Genomic DNA, 21797 nt, shown 5'->3' on the forward strand with positions numbered 1-21797 from the left:
TTTTTTATTCCGAAATGAGAACAGAAAGAAAACATGAGAAATGAAAAAGAAAAGTATATGTAGAAATAATTCTGAAGAAAAAAATAAAAAAATTTGCTTTTGTATTTTTTAAGCTTTTTATTGGTTCAACTCTTGCTTTACTGTCTTTTAAATCAATAGATATGAAGATGCAAAGTATAACAGTTTTAGTTATGCCTATCATTTCAATTAATGTTATTAGACTCCTTTTTTAAATTTATTGTGTTTTTGTCAGAGAATATAGTAACTTTGTTAAGTCATGAAAAATTCTTGGAATTAGTCGTGGAAAGTCATGAATCGGAAAATCTAAAATGTAGCAAATACCCTGTTTATATGCATATTTTTTACTTCGCTAAATGTAAGTACTTTTATTATTTCCAATTTTGAATTACAGGATTATGCATGATGTATCAAAAAATGTCTTTAGTAAGATGTGCGTTATCCTAAGTAGGCAGGTGTCAATAACTGATTTATAATTGCAGGTTGGAAGTTTCGATCCTTATAGTGATGATCCCAGGCTTGCAGTGAAAAAGATCCTCCTGTGTGTCCATAGCAAGACGCTTGTAGTTGCTGGAACAGCTGGACAGATAGTGTTTTTTGAACTGAAAGAAGAATCCACAGAACAAGAGCTTGAAGTATTCTTATAATATTCTATTATCAAGGGTCTGTCCAGGGTAAATTTACTACCTTTTAGCGGTACTTTAACAAATTCAAGTTTAGAAAAAGCGGTAGTTTTAACAATATACTTTTAGAGAATCAAGTTCTCATGCGAACCCCGTTCTCGTTGCAATCTATGAAAATGCTGTCTTTTACGCCAGCTTTCTTTTACGAAAAGGTAGCAAGTGTTTGGACAGATAGCTCTTTGTGGTAAGTTTAACAGGTCGTTTACGCCATATCAAAGCGAGCTTTTTTTAAGATGAAACGACGATGGTCTCCTTCTATAAACTTTACAGGAAGTCATACATTATTCTAACCATTCGAACAATATCTTACCATTGTGAATTTATTCATACAGACCTATATTTTTTATGAAATATTTTTCTCTGTGAAACTTTTTTCTGTATCAACTAGTCGAAAATGTTCTCTTAATAAAAATAATTTTTAGTGATAGTGCTGTCAAATGCATGTTTTTATTAAATTCAAGTTTTAACTCAACCATGGACAATGATTTTTATGGATTTTTAAATTTGGATACATTTTTAAGGCCAAAATTTTACAATACTGAAATTATTTTTTCTTATTTGAGGAAAAATATATAAAAATTTACCAGTCCTAAATAATTTTTATTTGTAGTGACTATTTTTGAAAATATTTTCTTGCGTTTATTTTTTAATATAATTTTCACAAAATAGGTTCCTCTCTAAAAAAAATCTAGACAGACCCCTGATAATGTGCATTGAATGCTCTAAACTTTACAACATGCATTTAACATTAAATGGTTAATTTTAGGCATTTTCTGTGAACATTGTGAGTGACAGAGACAACTTTGTGTGGAAGGGTCATGACCAGTTGTCCTTGAAGACAGGAAATCTTAAATTTGAACCTGGATTTGTGCCCTTCTGCATTGAGCAGCTCACTCCTCCTGCAGCTGTAACTGCCATATCAGTTCACACAGAATGGGGCCTGTAAGTATCATGAAAATACTCTCTTCCAATAAATTTTTCTTTTTGCCACAGGCTACTAAAATGCTACTATTTTCGACCTTAGTCGACTATGGTGACTTTTTTTTTTGCCTGAAAAGGCAAAAAAGCAACTATTTTCAGGAATTGGGAGATTTTTTTTACTCTTGGCGAAGTTTTTTTCGCAAAAATAAATGTTACTTTTCAGAATGTTAATAAAAGTAAGCAAACATTTATACAATCATTTATGTCCAAAGAGCCAAAAATTTAAATTTCCATCGGATTTAATAAAGTACTTCTCTCTGAGTTCTAAAGTTGTTCTCTCTGAGGGGTTGTTTTGTTATTTTTAATTGTTTTTTCCTTCTATTAGCATTCATATTTTATTGTAATTCGACTTTTATTTAGGTACCTATTTTCTAATATGTATACCTTTTTATATTTTTACAAAACTTTCTTTTAATTGGAGCATAGTTAGGACGGGCGATAAATCGATGTATCACGAGATATTGATTTAACGCATATATCAATAGGCAGATGTAGTGACTTTCGTTTTAGGCGATGCATCAGAAATCTGATTTAAGCTGCTGGAATTAGATTACAATTGCGGTTTAACAATTTAATATGCCAGGATCCGTGACTAGGATAATGCTGTTACCGCACTAACGAAGTCTATTTTGATTTCGTCTAGCTGCAGAGATGTAGATAGCGTTTTGCTATTAAGATGATGTTAGTTTCGTGATGTTGAGTGAGGAAGAGCAAATTGAATCGGAACTCCCGGTTTCGTGCAAGGATCAGCTTTGTAATATATAACGCAATGCATAGTTTCTTTATGTCCATTCTTGTCTTTGGGATTTTGCGTTTTTTGAAGATTATTTTCAAATGGGACTTAAGTCATTTTGCAATTGCTGTGCATTTTATTTCGTCGGAAATAATTGTCTGGTTTCATGTAAATTATTTTCAGTGAGACTTTTGCAGCGATCATTTTGTTCTGCATTATTTCATACCATTTTTTCTGTCTGGGCTTAACGATTCTTGTCAATTATTTTTAGTAGTCCTACTGTTACTTTGCGATTGCTGCACAATCGCTGTTATCTTAAATTTTCGTTCTGAACTCAATAGATCAAATCATTGATTTTTTTCAATTATTGTTTTTTATTTTAAGCGATACAATTTAATAGGGGTATTTTGTATTTAACTTTGTTATAAAAAGTTAGTTTTTTTAAATGTATTAAATGTAGTTAAGTATAATAATTTGATTGTTTTTCAACCAATAAATGCTCAGTCGTTTTTAATTATAAAAAATTAAAACAAAACTTACCTTTATTTAATTTGCTTTTATTTTTAAGAAAATGAAAAAGTTTAAAAAAATTTTGGCTATTAGTTAAAACAAAATTTTTTTTTAATCAAATAAAAAGTTTAGTAATGTTTTGACGTTTTTAATAATTTAACATTAGTACTTTAAGTATTTTTTTAAAAATTTTTATTAATTAAAATTCTTTCAATACTTGTTTGTTTTATAATTTGTTTGATAGTTAGTCAGTATCATTTTTAAACAGATATATCTTTAGTCAATTTTATTTTCAAAAATGAAAATAATTATAGATAAGTAAAAATATTTTTACATTTATTAAGTACAGAATTTGACCATTAGTTTACTTTTTATTATTTTAAATAAGTAAATCGAAAAGGGTCTAATGATGTTTCAAAAGCATGTTGTTTTTTTAAACAAATAATAAATTTTTTTTTTCTAAAGTGAACATTTCTTTGGTTTGTTTTCCACTTTCTTTTTTTTTCTTTTAATTTTTAATGCATGTATGTGAAATAATTTGTTACGCTATTAATTATTTTTAAACATGAAAAAAAATGAAATAAAGCTTGGGTTTGCTTTTACTTTGACTTCTTTATTTATTTAATTGAAAGAAATTAAGCAATGATATTGATGTCATAGTAGAATGTGTTTAGAATTAATATTTTCTTTTGTACTAAGTTTATTCCTTTTTATTTATTTTTGATTGATTTAAAGATTTCCCATAGGTAATTTTTGAACATATGCTAAATTGCGATACGTCACTATATCGTGATGTTTAACTGACGATGTATCACAATTTAAAATTTCTGACATCACCCAGTTCTAATAATAGTATTTGACAATTATGCTATAATTTTAGTCATTTTTGATAAATTTTTGTTCCTGTTCAGGCAACTATTTTCATAGTTTTAGGCAACAATTTTCATGCTTGAGGCTACTAAAAGCAACTATTTTTGTTCATTTTTTACTGTGGCAACCCTAGGAGTTCTTTAATTTTAAACTATGTTTAACTTGCTGAAAATAATTTTTATCATTGTACTGCTATTATTCTATTGCTGCTGGGATAGACTGGTTGGTAAGGCAATGGGGCCCACGTCCAAGAGTTCATGAGTTCGATCCCGGCCAAAAACTCTGTATGGTGACTGATGCATGTTAAATCTGTCGAGTCGCAAAGCCCGTGTTACAAATCAATACCTCTGGGGGTACTGATCCAGGAGTTTCTTTGTCTTCTGGATTGTTTCAAAATTACAAGGCTACGGAGTTGAATATTAGTAGCCGCAAACCCGAAATGGGGTCGGCTGTTCAACGATGGATATAATATAATATAAAAATAACTCTTAACTTAACCTGCAAAAAAGTAAACAAATTTATGTATTAACAAATTTAGTGCCGTGGCAACTAAATTGCTTGGTGCTAAACAATTTTTTACTCATGAAACAGTGTTATATTTTACAAAGTGCGTAGCATTTTTAAAAAGTGCTTAAAGGTGCTTATTTATGATTTTTGTTTTTTCTTTGGGTGTTTTTAAAGTGCTTAATTTTCCCTTTTCCAATATGAGATTTTTCCTTTATCTTGTTGATTTTTGCCTAGAATTATGCAAAAAGACATAGTTCAAATTGTTCTATTCAACATTTTCACTATTAATTCAACCCTAAATCTATATCTACGTACCCTCGGTCATAGCGTATGACAATTCTTATCGTTTTATATGTTTGATGTGGATCTGCATGTGCGTAAACTGAGCTGGATTCAGTGGGAGGGGTTTTTGCCTTCTCATGTGCATTTCTGACAGATTCTCAATTTCAGACTTCATTTTCCGCCTTTGAAATCTAAACGAAAAATCTCGAATTTGTGCTGATTTCGGGGAACAACTAAATATTGTCATTTTTTCCCCCTAATAGTGATCGAAAATTTTATTTTGCTTGTTAATTTCATCGTTGGTGACGCGCTATCGTGTTCGGCACTCCTAAGCTAGCTGGTCAAAATGGAAAAAAATAGGTGAAACTTAAAAAAAAAAACACAAAAGCAAATAAAATTCTTTTGCAATGATTATTATGTGATTAGTTTAAATTTAAACAAGTTAAAAATTTAATATGGTACTTGAAAGTTAAAGATTCACACCTGTTTTAAAAAATAACTAATTTCATATTTTAGTTTATACAGAATTTTCAAATCTGTTACATTATCCAATAATCCTTTTAATAAAAATCATTATTATAACATAAGCTCATGGTGTAAAAAAATTGATACTGCGGGACAAGCATATATCACATTCTCTAAGGATTTAACCCTTTTGTTGCAAGTGTTGTATTTAGACAGCATCCACAGGATCCCCCTTACGTACGACCACCCTATATAGACATTCCTAGCGTAATACTATTTGGAAACCACATCCATCTTCTTCAAACTACCACTGACTAATACATCATTGGATTAATCTACCTAGAACTTTTTTCTCCCATGAAAAACTTAAATATGCGGATTTGTCTCCCATTCACGATTGGTATAGGACCAGTAAGCCGGGATAGTCGTAGATTCTTCCATGCGACCGAAAAACCAATTCAAGCCTTTCACGCCTTGCCAGTGAATATCTAAAATGTCTTCCTTTTTCTCGCGGCATAAAAATCCTACCCTCTTTACCCAAAATGCCACCAACATCGGGCTTCAGCTAAACATATTTATAGCTGCTCGAGACTTCTTCGGGAAGAAATTTACACTTCTCTTCTCCTTGTATCTGATTTTTTACTAGTCAACAGATTACAGATTAACATAACAAAAACAACATATAACAACAACATAACGCAACAACATATTGGATTAATACCATTATAAGTATATCAGGGATGAGATTTTTACGCTTTTTAGCGGATTTCCGCGTTTTTCACTTTCAGCTCTTGAATTTCAGCCTTTTTTTTAAATCAAAAATTCAGATTTCCTAAAAATTTCACTTTTTTTAAAATAAGTATTCCGCTTTTTCAGAAAATTAACCAATTTTCAAAGAGAAACAGAAAATTCAAACTACATAGCTACCAATCCTTTCTCATTTTTACTTATTTTAGCTATTTTCTCCCCTTTTACACGCAGCAGATAAGATTTTCCGAATTTTTACCCGCCCTCCAGATAAATCCGATTTTTGTAGCTCAAACGACGCTGCTTCTGACAAACCTTTTAGAGGTCCCAAGCCTGGAATCTGCTAATATCTCGATTCTTATTCATACGATTTTAATATCAAACATAGATTTTCATATTTGCGTGTTGCGATTCTTATTCTTTGTACGCTACGATTCTTATTTACGAGATTTAAAAATCCGATATTGTGATTCGTATTTACGCCTTTTTAAAAACCTATGTAGCGATTCGTATTCACTTAAGTTTAAAATTCAATGTCTTGATTTGCTCATGCGGTTTATAATATCAAACATCGATTTTCGTATTTATACGTGATTTTAAAATAAGGCATTGGGATTCGCATTCACGCACTCTAAAAATTATGCATCATAATTCTTATTTATGCAATCTAAAAATTACGCATTATGATTCGTATTTACGCTATCTAAAAATTATGAATCGTGATTTGTATTTACTCGTTTTAAAAATTCTAGATCCCAGTTTGTATTTTCTCATTTTCAAAATCGTATATCTAGTTTCCTATTCATGTGATTTCAAAATCCATAATTGTTATTCATATTCACGCAATTTTAAGATCAACTATCGTGATGCTTGTAAGAAGTAATTTTTTAAAATTAGTTACTATAAAGGTGACTGTTTTTCTAACAACGATTATTAGTATATGTAAGTGTTACAACATCAGAGAAACTGAAAGGGAATATATTCAAAACTTACATTCTGTGCTTGCAAAGAAGAAAAAATAGGATTTGCCACAAGATGTTTGAAGATGGACTAACGACTGAATATAGCAAACATAAAAGATATAGCAAACAAAAGCAATCACGTATAAAGGAATTTAATTAATGAATTTTTTTTTGGAAAAAGAGTTAATTAACTCATCATCAAAATTTTATTTATAATTGCTGTTATTTATGCTATAAAATGCAAAATTCTTATCAAATGAAAAACAATTATCTAAACAGTTGCTGACTGTCATGTAATTTTTCAAACTGAAATAGCAATTTTTTGTATGTTAAGGAGATACAATATATTTCTACTTCACTGTTATTGATATGTTTCAGAGGGCTCTAGTTAGATTAGACTATAATATGAACATAATGATTCGGTCCATTGTTAAAGTTTTTGTTTTCAATATAATTTAAAAAGTAATATTACTGATATATTTACTATAAATCACATAACAGTATTTATTAAAAGAAATGAAGTATTAATGTATATTCTCAGTAGTTTTAATTTGCTAAATCAGGTAGTTTTTCAAGTAATAATTGTCTCTTATGTGAACTGAGGGAAAATATAATTTCCAGCCTTATTTTTTCAATTGGTAATTTTTATTTTCACTAAATGTTAAGTATCACTGTAATAATATAATAATAGATTAGTACACAATTGTATGTCAACACATTATTTATTTCCTTAAACTGTCTGGAATTTATTATTAAAGGGTTGCGCTTGAGTAAAATTTACTATCGTGGAAATTCAGCTCTTTTGCCTTTTGGCTAATCTCATCCCTGGTATATTATAAATGTGTTTAATTTGTAACGAATTTCTTCTACGTTTTGTATTTCAAGGTGAATTATTACTTGGGTACAAAAGTAAAATATAATACAAATTTGAACGCTCAATATGCATACTTCGTGGCTGAAGCACCATAGAGGGAGCATCCGGTATCCTATAAGATCAACAATGATTTGAGTTAGGGGTAAAAAATATTCTTGAGTGTGCCCCTTGGCGAAATTGGCAACTTACGTTTGGCACCATTTCTGTTTGCGCGGAACACCGTGGTAACAGGAATGGCTGCCAAAATATAATGATATTTCAATAAAACATTGGAAAATTTCATCAAAACATCGGCCAAAACTTTATAAAATTGCAATGGACCCGATATGAGCAAAATTAATAAACCCAATAAAATGCATTTCGAATGGAAACAAAAATTAATGAAGTAAGCATAGAAAGAAAAGGAAAGAAGACAACTCACTTCTTTAAGCGTGAATATCCTCAGATTTTGGCGCACCGAATTTTCTAATAGCAGTTAGATACTGTCTAAATTTATCATGAATAGAATCTGTGTACCTCCATCGCCACGTAAATTTGACGAACTACAAATCAAAAATGGGGTCTGTGGTACCGGACTGGTGATGACATTTTTTTCTAAAGTCCCTTTTTATGACTATCCACATACCTTCGATCTTATTGACCTGAAGAAAAGGTAACCTTAACAGCCGGTATCCAACTTAGAACTAAGGAACCTCTGAAATCACATATACCGTTGAACATTTAAAAATAACGCTGAAATCTAAACCAATCAGAATCATGATTGGGTTTCATCATCGCCCAGCTTGGTGATCAACCGCGATTACAACTGCGTGAGAATCAAGGGGCACCCTCAAATATAGTTAACCCGAGTTAGACTCTGCCATGTGTGCTTCGAATACTGAGATTAATCTCCGGCTAATGCCCTATAGTAATTTGTTAAATAATATTTCTTCCTCGCTTTATATAAGTTTATATTATTGTTTGTATTAAAATTGCTTTATATAAGTTTATAATGCTGATAACAAGGACCTCTGACATATTACAATCCTATTATATTCTCTCTATGTGATGTTGGTGCAGAAAAATTGCCAGCTAATCTCCAGGAAAACGATTTTAATTTTGTTCGTGAAGCGAGCAAAAATGTATTTGCGTAGTAGTTTTCGGGGGTTGGCGAGCAGGGGGCGGAGCCCTCTAGTATATATATATGTATGTGTGTATATAAATATATATATAAATAAGAGACTTATTGAATCTATGGTAAATTGCATGTTTTATATTTCGTGAGAATAAAAATGACAGCTCATATCCCCAGACATCCCCCAGATTCCCAGACATTTATGAATTTATCATTATGAGGAAAGTAATGAATTTATTGAACACTATACTTTGACGGGTTAAATTTATTTTTAAAAAGTTTTTTTTTCCCTGTGGGATTTCATCCTGGTTCACAGACACCAATGAGCTGGCAGCGTAATAATATATTGTAATTTTGCTCTCAATTATTTATGAAGTGAATAATTTTTGTTGCAGTGTGGCTGCTGGTACTGCTCATGGATTTGCTTTGTTTGATTATATTCAGAAGAAGTCAGTGATGTCTAAATGTACTTTAAATCCTAATGGTGAGCTTCTTTTTTAAAATTTTTTATTTTGTTTTCTCTGAAATGCATCTAGTGTCTTTACAGGGTTCCTTAAAAGTCCTTAAAAACTGCTTAATTTTTAATATGAGCCCTTAAAAGTACTTAATTTTGGTGCAAGGTTTTTAAAAGTCCTTAATTTTTCAGTATCATTATAGTTGATAGGAATGATTTTTCAGTTGAATATTTTAAAATAAAAAGTCGTTCATATATCATCTAAAATTCAACTCTGCATTAAGGGTAGAGCTTTATAGGGGGATGTGTGTGAGAGGGAAAAAAAAAGCATGTCCTTTTTTTAATAATATTCTGCCTAGACTGATACTCTATGAGGAGAATGAAGCTGTAGCGTATCTACCACTACAAAATTACAACTGCATTTCACTAGTATATAAGACATGTTAACTCGACTCTATGTCGGGGTACCTTTTCATAGATGAAGGTTGACATGGTCTGTAACTACTCTCCCCACAAAGCATTCTAAAAGAAAAAGAATAGTGTGTAGACCAGGGTAATACTGCACATGGAAGAGATAGTGTTTTATTTGGGGTAATGTACCAGATAGAAGACCCACACTACCTTTCAAAATCGACTGAATTCACGAAATTCAGTGCTAGTAATAATGAATCTGCTTATAGGAATTAAGTAAAAGACTAAGAAAAGTAGTATCAGAAAAAATTTTGAACTAGAATCCATAACTAAAACTATTTCCAAAAATCTTGAATTAAATAAATTTGTAATATTTCAATGTGTATAAGTGACTGTAAATTTACAGAAAGCATAAAATTATTTTTGAAATTCATGATTGTACTAAAAATTTACCAGATTTGTAAGAAACAGGGTTTGAAAAATCCCTGCCCACCTAGATTTTTCATCCAAAACCTGGGGTTTATTGGGTTTTTGATGAAAACCAAGTTTTATTTTTCAAAAATACTAATTTTTTTTTCTTCCTGAGTACTAAATAAGAAAGCATGATTTGTTTCTAACAAGAAAGTTAAATATTTGGTAACTATTTATAATTTGTTTTATTGCAATGTAAATTTTTTTTAAAGTTTTAGATTGTTAGGTTATTATTTTTATTTCTTAAGGATAAGCAGATTGTTGCATAAAAATTTAAATCTACTCAACCAAAAGATCCTTAGATTTTAATAGTCATCCCTGTGTCAGAATGTTTTAGGGTTTTCTGTGACAAACCCCTATATACTTTTAATTATAACAAATATGCATGTTACTAATTTAAAGTAACAAAAACGTGAACATAAAAAGAAGAAAAATCTTGAACTGAATATGTAATGATTCCCCCCCCCCCAATATTATAAGCTCACATTTGATAGGGAGAAAACTGACTAATTATTTTCTTTTTTTTTTTGTAAGTCTTCATCGACCGTAAAAACAAAAAAGAGTGAGAAATTATGCAAATTGAACTCCATAATAAGTGGGTTACGTGTTTTCATTTCAAGATTCAGCTGTTGTAATAAATAATATCATTAAAAATATCAGATTTTAAAAACTGTGTGGAAATCAATAGCAATAACTGCTAAAAAAATTGAAACAAAATTTTCTGCAGAAAAACAAAATTTTTACTTCATAATTCTCTAATGAGAATAGAAAAGTTTTTCCACTTCCCTGCCCAACAATAGCATCTTTTGAATATAATTCTGAAGAAAAGATTAAATCTTTCGAAACTTTCTGCAGAAAAGAAAATTTATGTAGCAGTGTCGCCACGATTCTGTCATTTTATTCAGTTAACGTTGCAACTTAATGTACTGTTTAATTTTAGTTCAAATTTTTGGTTGCAGTAAAATTATTTCATGTTTTTTGCCAAAGTGTACACTAGTTACATCAAACTAAGTTAATTCCTAATAACTGGTTTGACTGGAAAAGATTTTCTTTTAGTTCATCAAAGTAATAACACATTTGCTGGTCTAGTAGGGAAATATAGAAACTTGTTGAAATAATTTCTTCAATGTTTTAGACAAATTTCTTTATTTACTTTTTTTTTTAATATGCATAAAAAAATTTGCAAATCTTAATTTCTGCACAATTTTACTATTCAATTTTAATGAAATCATTAAAAATGGAATACAGATTAGTTTCATACATAAACTTCTACAATCTGAATGACATTAACTTTTAACAATCTAAAAATTATATCAGTGCTTACATAGTAAATTGTTTTTTCTTTTTTTATTTATTGATAAGGTAAATAATTTGCACTGTCAATGGAGGCGTATGTATATTCTGTGATTAAAAAATTATACTACAGTCGGACCTCTATTTAACGAAGTCGCTAAATCCCGAAAAAAAAGTTCGTTATATGGAAAATTCGTTAAATAGAAAATCATCTTTCGAAATACTTACACAACGTAGAATAGGTTTTAAATTCACGGATACTAGAAATAATTAAAATTGCAATTGATACATCTTTATCTTGTAAATTATTATCAATTAATTATTTTATAAATCTTACCCATAATAGAAATCTGCAATGAAAGTAAGAATAGAACAAAACATTATCCAGTGTGTTATACTATCATGCTACATATATTTTTCCCTGAATAAAAATGCTAAATTTTTATATATTAAAATTATTGCTGCATTTATTATAAATGTAATTTTAAACATAAATTTTCACATGCATTCTTAATTTTAATTACTATTGATAAAGTCTGTTAATTTTGTCTGAGTTTTTTGTTTGTAAAAGTGTTTTTTTCTCATAATATGTCTCGCATTTTTGTAATGCACCAAAAATTCCTTCAGGCGTATTCTCCTCAAACTGCAATCCATGTCGAATTGTTTCAAATGATTTTAACATTTCATCATATGAAGGTTTGCTAATTTCTTCATTATTTCCGTCTTCGTCTTCCTCACAATTTATAGCTGTATTGTTTTTATTTTTCACAAAGTCCAAAATATCTGATTCAGTTAATGTTTCGGTGGTTTCAGCTTCAGAAGCAATAGAAAGAAAATCATTTATCCGTACATCATTAATTTCGTGGTTTTCTCTTAGCTGTACCCACATTTTTTTAAGTTCCTCTAAAGGAATATCATCCTCGTCCTCACTTTCCAAATTCTCAGCATTGACAAAGAATCCAGCTTTAGCAAAACTGTTACGAATGGTACGATCTGTAACATCATAGTTCCATGCTTTGGAAATTTTTGTTATGCTTTCTCGCAAATTGATCTTTGGCATTGATTGCTTATATTCAAGCGCAGCGATAACTTTTCATACCATTCTTTTGCGGTAGTGCAGTTTAAAGTTTTGAATCCCCCCTTGATCCATTGGTTGTAGCTTCGATGTAGTGTTTGGAGGCAAGTAAAAAACTGAAATGTTTTTCAGTTTTTTGTTGATATCCTTCGGGTGGGCAGGGCAATTGTCGAAAATTAGAGCAATTTTGCGATGCTCTACAATCATAAGTTTGTCCAACTTTTGAATCCATTTTTCACAAATGTCGGCCGTCATCCGTGATTTTTTGTTGAATTCATAATCAACCTCCAAAGATTTTGTGCTCTTAATACATCTTGGAGTTTTGCTCTTTCCGATAATTAAGGGCTTTAATTTTTGATTGCCAGTCATATTTGCCCCTCGCATGATAGTTATTCTTGCTTTGCTGTGTTTTCCTCCAAAGCATTTTTCATTTTTAAATGTTAGGGTCTTTTGAGGCAAACATTGAAAAAATAAAGCTGTCTCATCAGCATTAAAAATGTTTTCTGGCTTATTATTTTTTAAAATTTTATTAAGAGTCTCTGCAATCCAACTTTCACAGTCCTTATCACTGACGTCATTACTTTCACCAGACATAACTTTTCCTACAATTCCTTGTTTTCTTTTAAACTCAAGCCATCCACTACTTCCTCGAAATTCATCGTGTCCCAATGCCTTTGCAAATTGCATTGCTTTCTCGGTTATTAAAGGTCCAGAGATCGGCATGTTTTTATCTCGCATTTGTGTATCCACTTCAAAACTGCCTCATTCACATCTTCATAGACACATGTTTTCAAACGTTTTGAACAAGGACTTGGTAAATCATTGTTTTCAATCTTATCACGGTTTCTTATTATCGTTGATAAGCTGCTTGAAGGAATACCAAATTTTGATGCAATATCTTTTTTTTTACACCTATCCACTTCTTAAAGAATAAAATTTTTTTCTTTAATAGTCAGGCACTTTCGCTTCGACATTTTGCAGCCGCAAGAAAAGCAACAAGCAGCACTCTGATCAGCAATCTAAAAACGAGGCGATTTCGAGAACGGGGCTCTACTGAGTGAACATTGAAAGTTTTTCTAGAAAGGAAGTGAACAGTGGGGGTGGGGATAATAGGACATGCCAATAAGGGACCAGGGACCACACACTTTGATGACCCATTCATTTTATCTTCTCTGCTTTCCTATTCAAGGAATTTGACCCTTTCCCCCCTTTTCTAGTGACGTTGCATTTCCTGTATAGAATGCAAACAAAAAGGGAAAGGAATTTTACTGCTTTCTCTAAAAGTTAAGGGGATGCGAAAATCAGTTCAAGGTCATTTCCCCCATGAAATGCGTTAACAAGTTAATAATTTTCTCAAATATTTTGGGGAATGGGGAAAGTAGATCTAAAAAAAAATTCGTTGAATATAAAATTCACTTCGCTATTTAGGAGTTATTTAACAAAGAAATTTCCAAAACGTTCTTGGTTCCACGAAAAAATTCGCAAAATAGAGAAATTCGTAAAATGGAAGTTCGTTAAATAGAAGTCCGACTGTATTTTTAAAGTCCTTAATTTTTCAAAAAAAGTCCTTAAAAGTGCTTAATTTTTGCTTTGTTGAAAGAGTGGGAACCCTCCTTTTATTCGCTTCTAGAAAACCGCTTGTCTCGCTATTTGAAATTACGACGATTGAGTTTTCGTTGAATCTGAGTAGATGAAGAGTTGGGGAAGGGATTCCTCTCGGTGTAGGGCCTAGAGGTGATTGTGCTGCTGAAAAAATCTGGATTTCCGGATTTTTCGCTAACCGCGATCCGGAAATTTCTGGAAATCCAAGGTCCAGAAGTTTCAAGAAATCATTGATCACATTTATAAATAATAATTCTTGTATATTTTATTTAAAAATATTAGAACTAGAATTTATATTTCATATCTTCTTCATTTGCAAATATTTTTTCTGGTAGAATAATGTGATTAGAGATAAAAGTAAACTTATACATAATTATTTATTTAAATTATGCTGCATACAATTTATTTAGAATTTTCTGTTTTGAAAATATCAATGATTTAAATTTATAAATGCATGAATTTTTTGAAATGCATCATTAATGATTTCACTCCAAAAAATTTTCAGGATTTTTGAGTTGGGCTCACAATTACCCCTGAGGGTCCCGCAGTAGACTGATCGTAAGACTCCAGTTGAACACTGTAGTCTAGCATCACTAACTGCGATCAGTGAGTGAACACTTTGATCAGCCTGTGTAAGAACCAAGGTTGTGCGGTCCTTGTTAAACTGTTCTACTGTAAAGTGCTCAACTTTGCACGCAGGTCGTCTGGCTAACGAAGCCTTCCCCTCTGCAAAGGATCGCATGTCTTCGGATCAGGGATGTTTCCCAGACAGTCGCCAATAGCCCGTTGTGCAGCTCTAGTACGACCTAAATAAAATATCTACTCACCTATCGTGAGTAGTTTGTGAATTAGTTACTCTAAAGATGTGATATATTTTTCACATATATGTTAGTTTAGAAAATTATGCTAAATATGAAAGATATATAAATTGATTTTTCACACTTGAAAGTTTCAGTGTTTTTCACTTTGTGTCACCATTGATATTGCTGAGAAAGCACCAACTTTAAGGAGTGAATGAAATATTATATTAAAGATGGCATTAAATAGAATTTTTTATCATTATCAAATATTATTAGAAATAGTTTTAGAAACCTATCTATTGTTTAGGAACTTCGCGTTATCCTCATTTAGAAATACAATAATCATCGAAAAATAATCCCTTCTTACATATTTTCCAACATTTCAGGTTTGTGAGAAATATTTTTTCTAGTGGTAGTGAAATGGAACAGAAATTTTAAATCAATAGAATTTTTATAAAACTAAGTTTTATAGTTCCCTTTGCCTTTTATGTATCTCTTTAAATTGTTTATATGTGATTGACAAAATATTGTTAGTTTATTAATATTTTGCTTAAACTTGAAAAACTATTTCCTGAAATTAGGAAAAGTACACATTAGTTGGATTCATGTTAATTTTTAACGGCCCTTAAAATAGCACCCAGAAATTCAACTTCTAAATTTTTTAGGTTATTCAAAAAATAGACTACCTATTTTCAATTAATCCACTTTTTTAAAAGTAAATATTGCTAATACGGTTATTGCCCAGACATGATTGAGCCGACACGGTGACATTGTCACAGAACGTTAGTTTTTGCAAAAAGATTTTTAATTTGGGAAAGGGAAAACTTTAGTTTTCCTTTCTGCATAATTTTTCGAAAAATGTTTTTTTATTTTTTTTTCTGCAGAATTTTTTTTAAAGATTTATTTCTTTTGTATCAGAGAGGAAAAAAGAAGTAATCGTGGTTTTTCTATTCTCATTTTGGATTGGAAAAAAAGTCAGTAATGGCTGGTTTCAGCTAGAATTTTAAATCAATATAATATAAATTAAAAGAATTCAGAAATCGCGAAAGTTTAAACGATAGTTCACTCTAGAAATGATGCTCTTTCATTTTTTTCTGTTATTTGAGTATCTTTTTTTTTATTATTTTATTTTTTAAAGATTCTTATTCGAGCGATTTCGCCGTCGATCTTTATTTTGGAGTTACTGTACAAACACCAACCGGGGACCCAACCGGAACATCTGCCCTTGCACCTCAGAGCCCAAAGGTCAAGAAAACTGAGGTGGGCACCTTGGCTCTCTATGGGCTGTAGTTTAGTAGCACAGATTTTACAATTTTTATTTTATGTACAAAATCTTAATTTATTGTCGTTTAATTTATTTATGAATTTTCATTTTTCCTAATACAAAATTCTAGAAAGCGCCTATATAATTGAATTAAAATAATATTACTCTTACAATTACAATTTTTATACTCTTTATTCTATACTTTCTTCTGTAAGCACAATGTTATTTTAAATAAGTAATTGTTAAGAATCTTAAAAAAATATTGATACTTGTCGCAGAAAGCCCGAAAAAATTCTGCCAGTGGGGGTTATTGTATAGAAATATCGCTTTCCTTCGAATGAATAACTGACCAGGGCGGCCACCCACCTGGAAAACCTTGAAGACCTGGAAAAGTCAGGGAAATTTAGATAAAAACCTGGAAAAATCAGGGAATTTTAAAGAGAAGCTGGAATTTTTTTATAGATTTTCTTAATTTAAATTATTTTATGATCCGTTATACCGACATTTTTAAACTGAAATTTATTGCCAAACAGTTGAAATATCAACTTAGCAATATTTTGCATGCATCAAAATTTACTCCATTAATCCCTGTTAAACTAGAATGCCACCTAAAACCCATAATTGCTAAATGAATGGAGAAACCTTTTTGGAGACAGTTTTGGAAAGGCAAAGAAAGTGGAGGTTGAAGAAGGAGTTAAGATATTTCCTTTTGTTTATAAAAGTAGCATTTGTTTCACTTCTAAACCGTGGGTTGAATCCATTTATCGCTTGTTCCGATGCTTTAAGTTTCTTTCTTTCTTCTGACTGTATGTTTAAGAATGTTTTAGTATTTTTAATTTCATAAAATTCACCCCAAATTGGTTGGTCATAATTTAATAGATTTTATGTTATACTCTTTTTCTAAAAGCTTTTGTACACCCATCCAAATCTGTGATTTTTTTTTTTCTCAGCAAAGCCAATCAAATCACATATTTTCTTACAATCACTAACAGCAATGTTTGTCAGCAAATCATACAATTTTTAATGCTAATTTGCTTGATTTCATTTTAACCTTTTATAACATATTTTACTTTTTAAAAAAAAGGTTCTTTTAAGGATTAACCATATGTTAACATGGTTATATTAACATTTTGTTGGTAAATATTTGATTTTTAATTCAAAATTAACTTTTGATTTAAAATTTGATTCACAATGTCCAATTCAAAATTTGACATTGTGTAGTAATAACAATGTCAAAGTTCGTTAATGTTACTCTTTTTCCAGAGATGATATTTCCTAAACTGTTTCTCCTTTTACCTTAAGAAGCTGGCAAAAATTAGGGAATGTATAGGAAACATGTTAAATGTTGTATAAACAGAGGATACAAATTTTTTTTATTCATATGTGTTTATTAGGAAAAAGGAGAATGAAACTGTTTTTTTTTTGTTCTGCACTGTGCAGGTTTCTAGTTATAAAAGCAAACAAAAAATTAACTAACCTAAGCTAAAAAAATCATTTAGATTAACTAATCAAGCTAAAAAATCATTTAGCTACATATACAAATATGCCAAATCACTATTCATTACATCCCTAATGAAAATATATTAATACTTGCCAATTTTTTTTTTTTTTGAGTCTCTCTGTATTTGCCATTCGGTGCACTTTGTGCAAAAATTACGATCCCACTAAACTAGGGGTGCACAACCTTTTTGTGTGAAGGGCCACTTGCACAGCAGGTTGGCTAACGAAGAGCCGCAGATGTATTTAGACATGTTAATGACAAATGTAGTAATGTTTATTTAAACATTAGCGTTCCATTTTCTTTATCAATAAACTTAGCAATATCAATAACTTAGTAGTGTTCCATTATTAGAATTCATTCAAAAATAAAAAAACTTATACTTTTTTTTTTACAAAAAAAAACTTGCTATTTTTATTATATGAACATTAGATTTATCAAAATGAACATTGAGGAAAAGAAATGTTTTTTTTTATCATATCATGCAATACGAAAATTCATTTTAGAATTAAATTCTAATAAATAAAAAAAACTGCAATGACACAGAATGAAAGTAGGAAAACGTTTATTCATAATTAAGTAATATAAATTCAAATTAAATATTTTAATTGAAGAAAATTTATAGGTTTTAAACAAAAGCCTAAAATACAAACAAAACTGTGATAGTTCAAAATAAAATAGAATGCTTATTTTGTAATGTACTTTATTATTTTATTAATTATTAGATTTTTTTATATCGTAAACATTTTCTTTTTTTTATCGCTTATTTTTAAAAGATCACTTAAGCAAGAAAAAATTGAAATCTAAACTACAAACAGTGAGCAGTTTAAAAATTCACGTTTTCCGTCATTTTATGAATTTCTCAAGTTGCGATAACATTGCATTTAAATTAGGGAGGAATGTAACGGGTATTTGGCCCTTCTGTGAAAAATTCAGTTGGTTGAATGATCAGTCAAATATTCGGCAGAATATTTTTTAGAAAGGTTTTTTTCCAAGTTTTTTTTATTTTTGAATTTTTATAGATATTACTTTTTTTAAAAATTATAATCAGACAAGTCAATTTTGTCATTTTTTTGATACTTTGAGAATTGAGAAGGATTTTTTTCCATTTTTCGCTGTTTTTATTATAACCCAGCATTTTATCAGAAAGTCTCATACTATTAATTTATTATCACTCTTTCCCTGTACTGTAATATAAATAACCAGTAACATAGAAAAGTGTGATTTTCAGTATTAAAGTTTTGTTTCAGGAACTAAGAAAAATTTGTTTTTTCTGTTTTTCTTTTTTTAGGTATTTTTATTATGATTCAGCATTCTTTTTTAAAAATGAAGTTACTAACAAAATTTATTTTATAGCAAGTTTTTTTCTTCTAAAATTATGGCTATGAGAAAAATTTAAATTTAGATTTTCGGCATAAGATTTCCATTTAAAAAATTAAGAACGTTTTCTATCTTTTTATTTTCTTTAAATAAAAAAATCTTTTTTTAGACATTTTCCTTATAACGCAGTAATTTTTAATAGCATTTCTGTTGACTAAATTCTTTTTTCTTTGCTTTTTCTGGTAATTGAAAATCTGAGATGTTCAGCTTTAAAATTTTTTTCAAAAAATTAAGATTGATTTTTATGTTCTCTGTTTCGCTTTTCAACATTTTCAAAAACGTTCTTGATTGGCCTTATTTTTTAGAGTTAATTTATGAATGCGTTTTTCCAGGAAATATTATTCTGAGCATTGAAATTTTAGTTTCAGTGTTGCTATGCTGCTAAAAGATTTTGCTATTGGGTCCCAAGTGTACGGCGTTCAGTCGATTTTTTTTTCTTCTTTTTTTTTTGTCAAATATTTGGTTTTTGATCAAATCACAATTCATTACCACATTCGACCAAATCATATTCGTTGCGGAAATAAAAACGTTGAGGAAATAAAAACTAAGGAAAAATAGCTAGGATTTACGATAAAACTGTACTGAAATACCCTATCAAAAGGGATTATTTAATCGCGCGATTAACAATCACGTGTCGTAATAACATCTAGTTAAATAGCAGGATCGTCAAAATCTCGTGGAAAAGTATAGAAATAATTGGAAAAAAATATATTTATGCTGAACTCATCACGAATAAAGCGTGTCAAATGCATGATTTAAAATTTGCATGTCGTAATAGAACAATTGGAATTTTTTATAATACGTGGGAAGGCAGAGCAGTAACTGCCGAAAAAAATGGTTGAAAAAAAAAAGAATTGCAAAAAGAAGATAAAAAATCACTTAGATTTAAGATGAAATTGTCACAAATAAAGTGCACAAAAAGTGATTATTTAAATTTGCGATCTGAAACTCGCGTTGTAATAAAAATTCCGGGTTTTCGAAATCACGTAGAAAAGCGGAAATAACTGTTTTAAAAAAAATCATTATTTACGATAAAATCGGCTTAAACGTACATTTACTAAAGAATCTGTTAAAATTGATTGCGTCAAAACGTGATGACTTAAAAGTGCGATTAAAAATTGCCACTTTTTAAATTTTTTTTAATTGTGTTTAGAAGCTCTCGCGGGCTGCACTTCAACAGTCGAAAGGCGGCATTTGACCCGCGGGCCGCAGGTTGTGCACCCCTACACTAAACTTTTTTTATTCAATCAAAACAATATATTTTACTTGCTAAACATATTATTTTCTCCACATCCAACTTGTACCAAGACGTTAAGAAAAAAAAATGCTAAGTTAAAATAAATGTACTTTAATTATTTTTTAATATGATTTATTTAAAAAATATCATTTTAAATAAAATGCTTTACAATTTTGGTACTTTTGTTGTATCCATCCTTATACTTTATGAAGAAGAAAAACGAAGGAAACCTGAGGCTCATCGTAGCTTCCATAGTAAGAGACATTTCTCATTGTTTAGATCTGATCGCAACGAGTGATGCGGCCATGTCCAGAAAGAAATCTTTCAAGAAGTCCTTGAGACAGTCCTTTAGAAGACTGAGGAAAGGTCGATCTCAGAGGGGGAAGAGAGACAAGACACCCACCAGAGAGGAGGCTGCAAAAATGTAATTCATTTTCTTTTTAGTTGCAGCATTTAATTATTTATGTTAATTTCACATTCAAATAAAGTAGACTATTTTTTTAATTTTTTTTTTTTTTAGAAAAGTAAACATATGCCACGCTAGTTTTAAGAGACTCAACATACTATTTGTTCTACTCTCTCAAAATAAATATAATTTCAGATTTTTTATTTAATATGACCTTTTCATAATAGTTCAATATTCATTAAGTAAACTAACATTCCATCTTACCAATGATAAAATAATTTTAAAGTTGTAATAAATGCCTCTTAACAATTTTGGACTCAATCACTTCAATGACATGAAAGAGAGGAACAAAAGTGCTAATTTATGAATCCATTTGATAGTTTAATTGCAACAAGAGGTGTCATAAATCTATATTTTATTTATAGTTTGTATACAGTACTCTCTGAGCATCATATGTGTACATTCATATTAAATAATTTTTTGTTTTCTTTTAGTAAATAATTTATTTACAAAATTACTTAATATTTATTTGAAATTTAAGCAGTTTTTTTTTTTAAATAAAATGTTCTAAATTTAAGAAACAGAGTTGTTTTTTGAAATAGTATATCAATTGAAATGATTAAAAATGTAAGCGAATTTGTTTCTGTTATTTGTCCTGAACGACTAGTTGGCATTTAAACAGTTTAGACTAATTACCAAAGATTTGTATTTGATATTTATTTTTAAAAATGTAATTTTTTAAAATTAATTTTTCAGTGTTAGGTATAATCTTGTATCTATTTACAATTTAAAAACTCCTTAAAAGTATTTTTTTTCAATGACAGCCTCCTATTTCTACACATTTATCATAGTAGGACCCTGGTTGAAAGATCGTGACTTAACGCAAATTTTAGATTCACAAATTATGAGTAGTTTTTTTTTTAAATTTTGCAAAAACAGGGTCCTTGAAATATTTGGGCAAACCTTTGGATGCTCAATTCACTAGAAAAAGTATATGAATCTATCATTCTCCTGTCTTAGTTTGAAATTATTCATCACTGTACAAAAGAATATTTCAATCATAAAAATTTCGGCTAATATTTCTTCCCATTTAAAAAAAAAAATTGTATTTTTAATTTATTTTTTACACTTTCCCTAACTCTACTTCTGTGCAACTGCCT

At 29.8% G+C, this 21797-nt stretch overlaps 1 protein-coding gene across 6 annotated transcripts in view; it reads left to right on the forward strand.

Moving 5' to 3' along the window:
- Nucleotides 1-21797, forward strand: part of LOC107447257 (lethal(2) giant larvae protein homolog 1) — a 109339-nt gene that overhangs the window by 42033 nt on the left and 45509 nt on the right. For all 6 annotated transcript variants that reach the window (XM_071185547.2, XM_071185549.2, XM_071185548.2 and 3 more), the window contains 4 exons: nt 501-653; nt 1468-1643; nt 9142-9230; nt 20511-20655. In XM_071185547.2, the coding sequence (XP_071041648.2) occupies nt 501-653; nt 1468-1643; nt 9142-9230; nt 20511-20655 (563 nt within the window). The remainder of the gene's footprint in view (nt 1-500; nt 654-1467; nt 1644-9141; nt 9231-20510; nt 20656-21797) is intronic.

Source organism: Parasteatoda tepidariorum, chromosome 5 (assembly GCF_982258835.1).
Source record: "Parasteatoda tepidariorum strain Cologne lab strain chromosome 5, Ptep-v5.0, whole genome shotgun sequence".
NCBI lineage: Eukaryota > Metazoa > Arthropoda > Arachnida > Araneae > Theridiidae > Parasteatoda > Parasteatoda tepidariorum.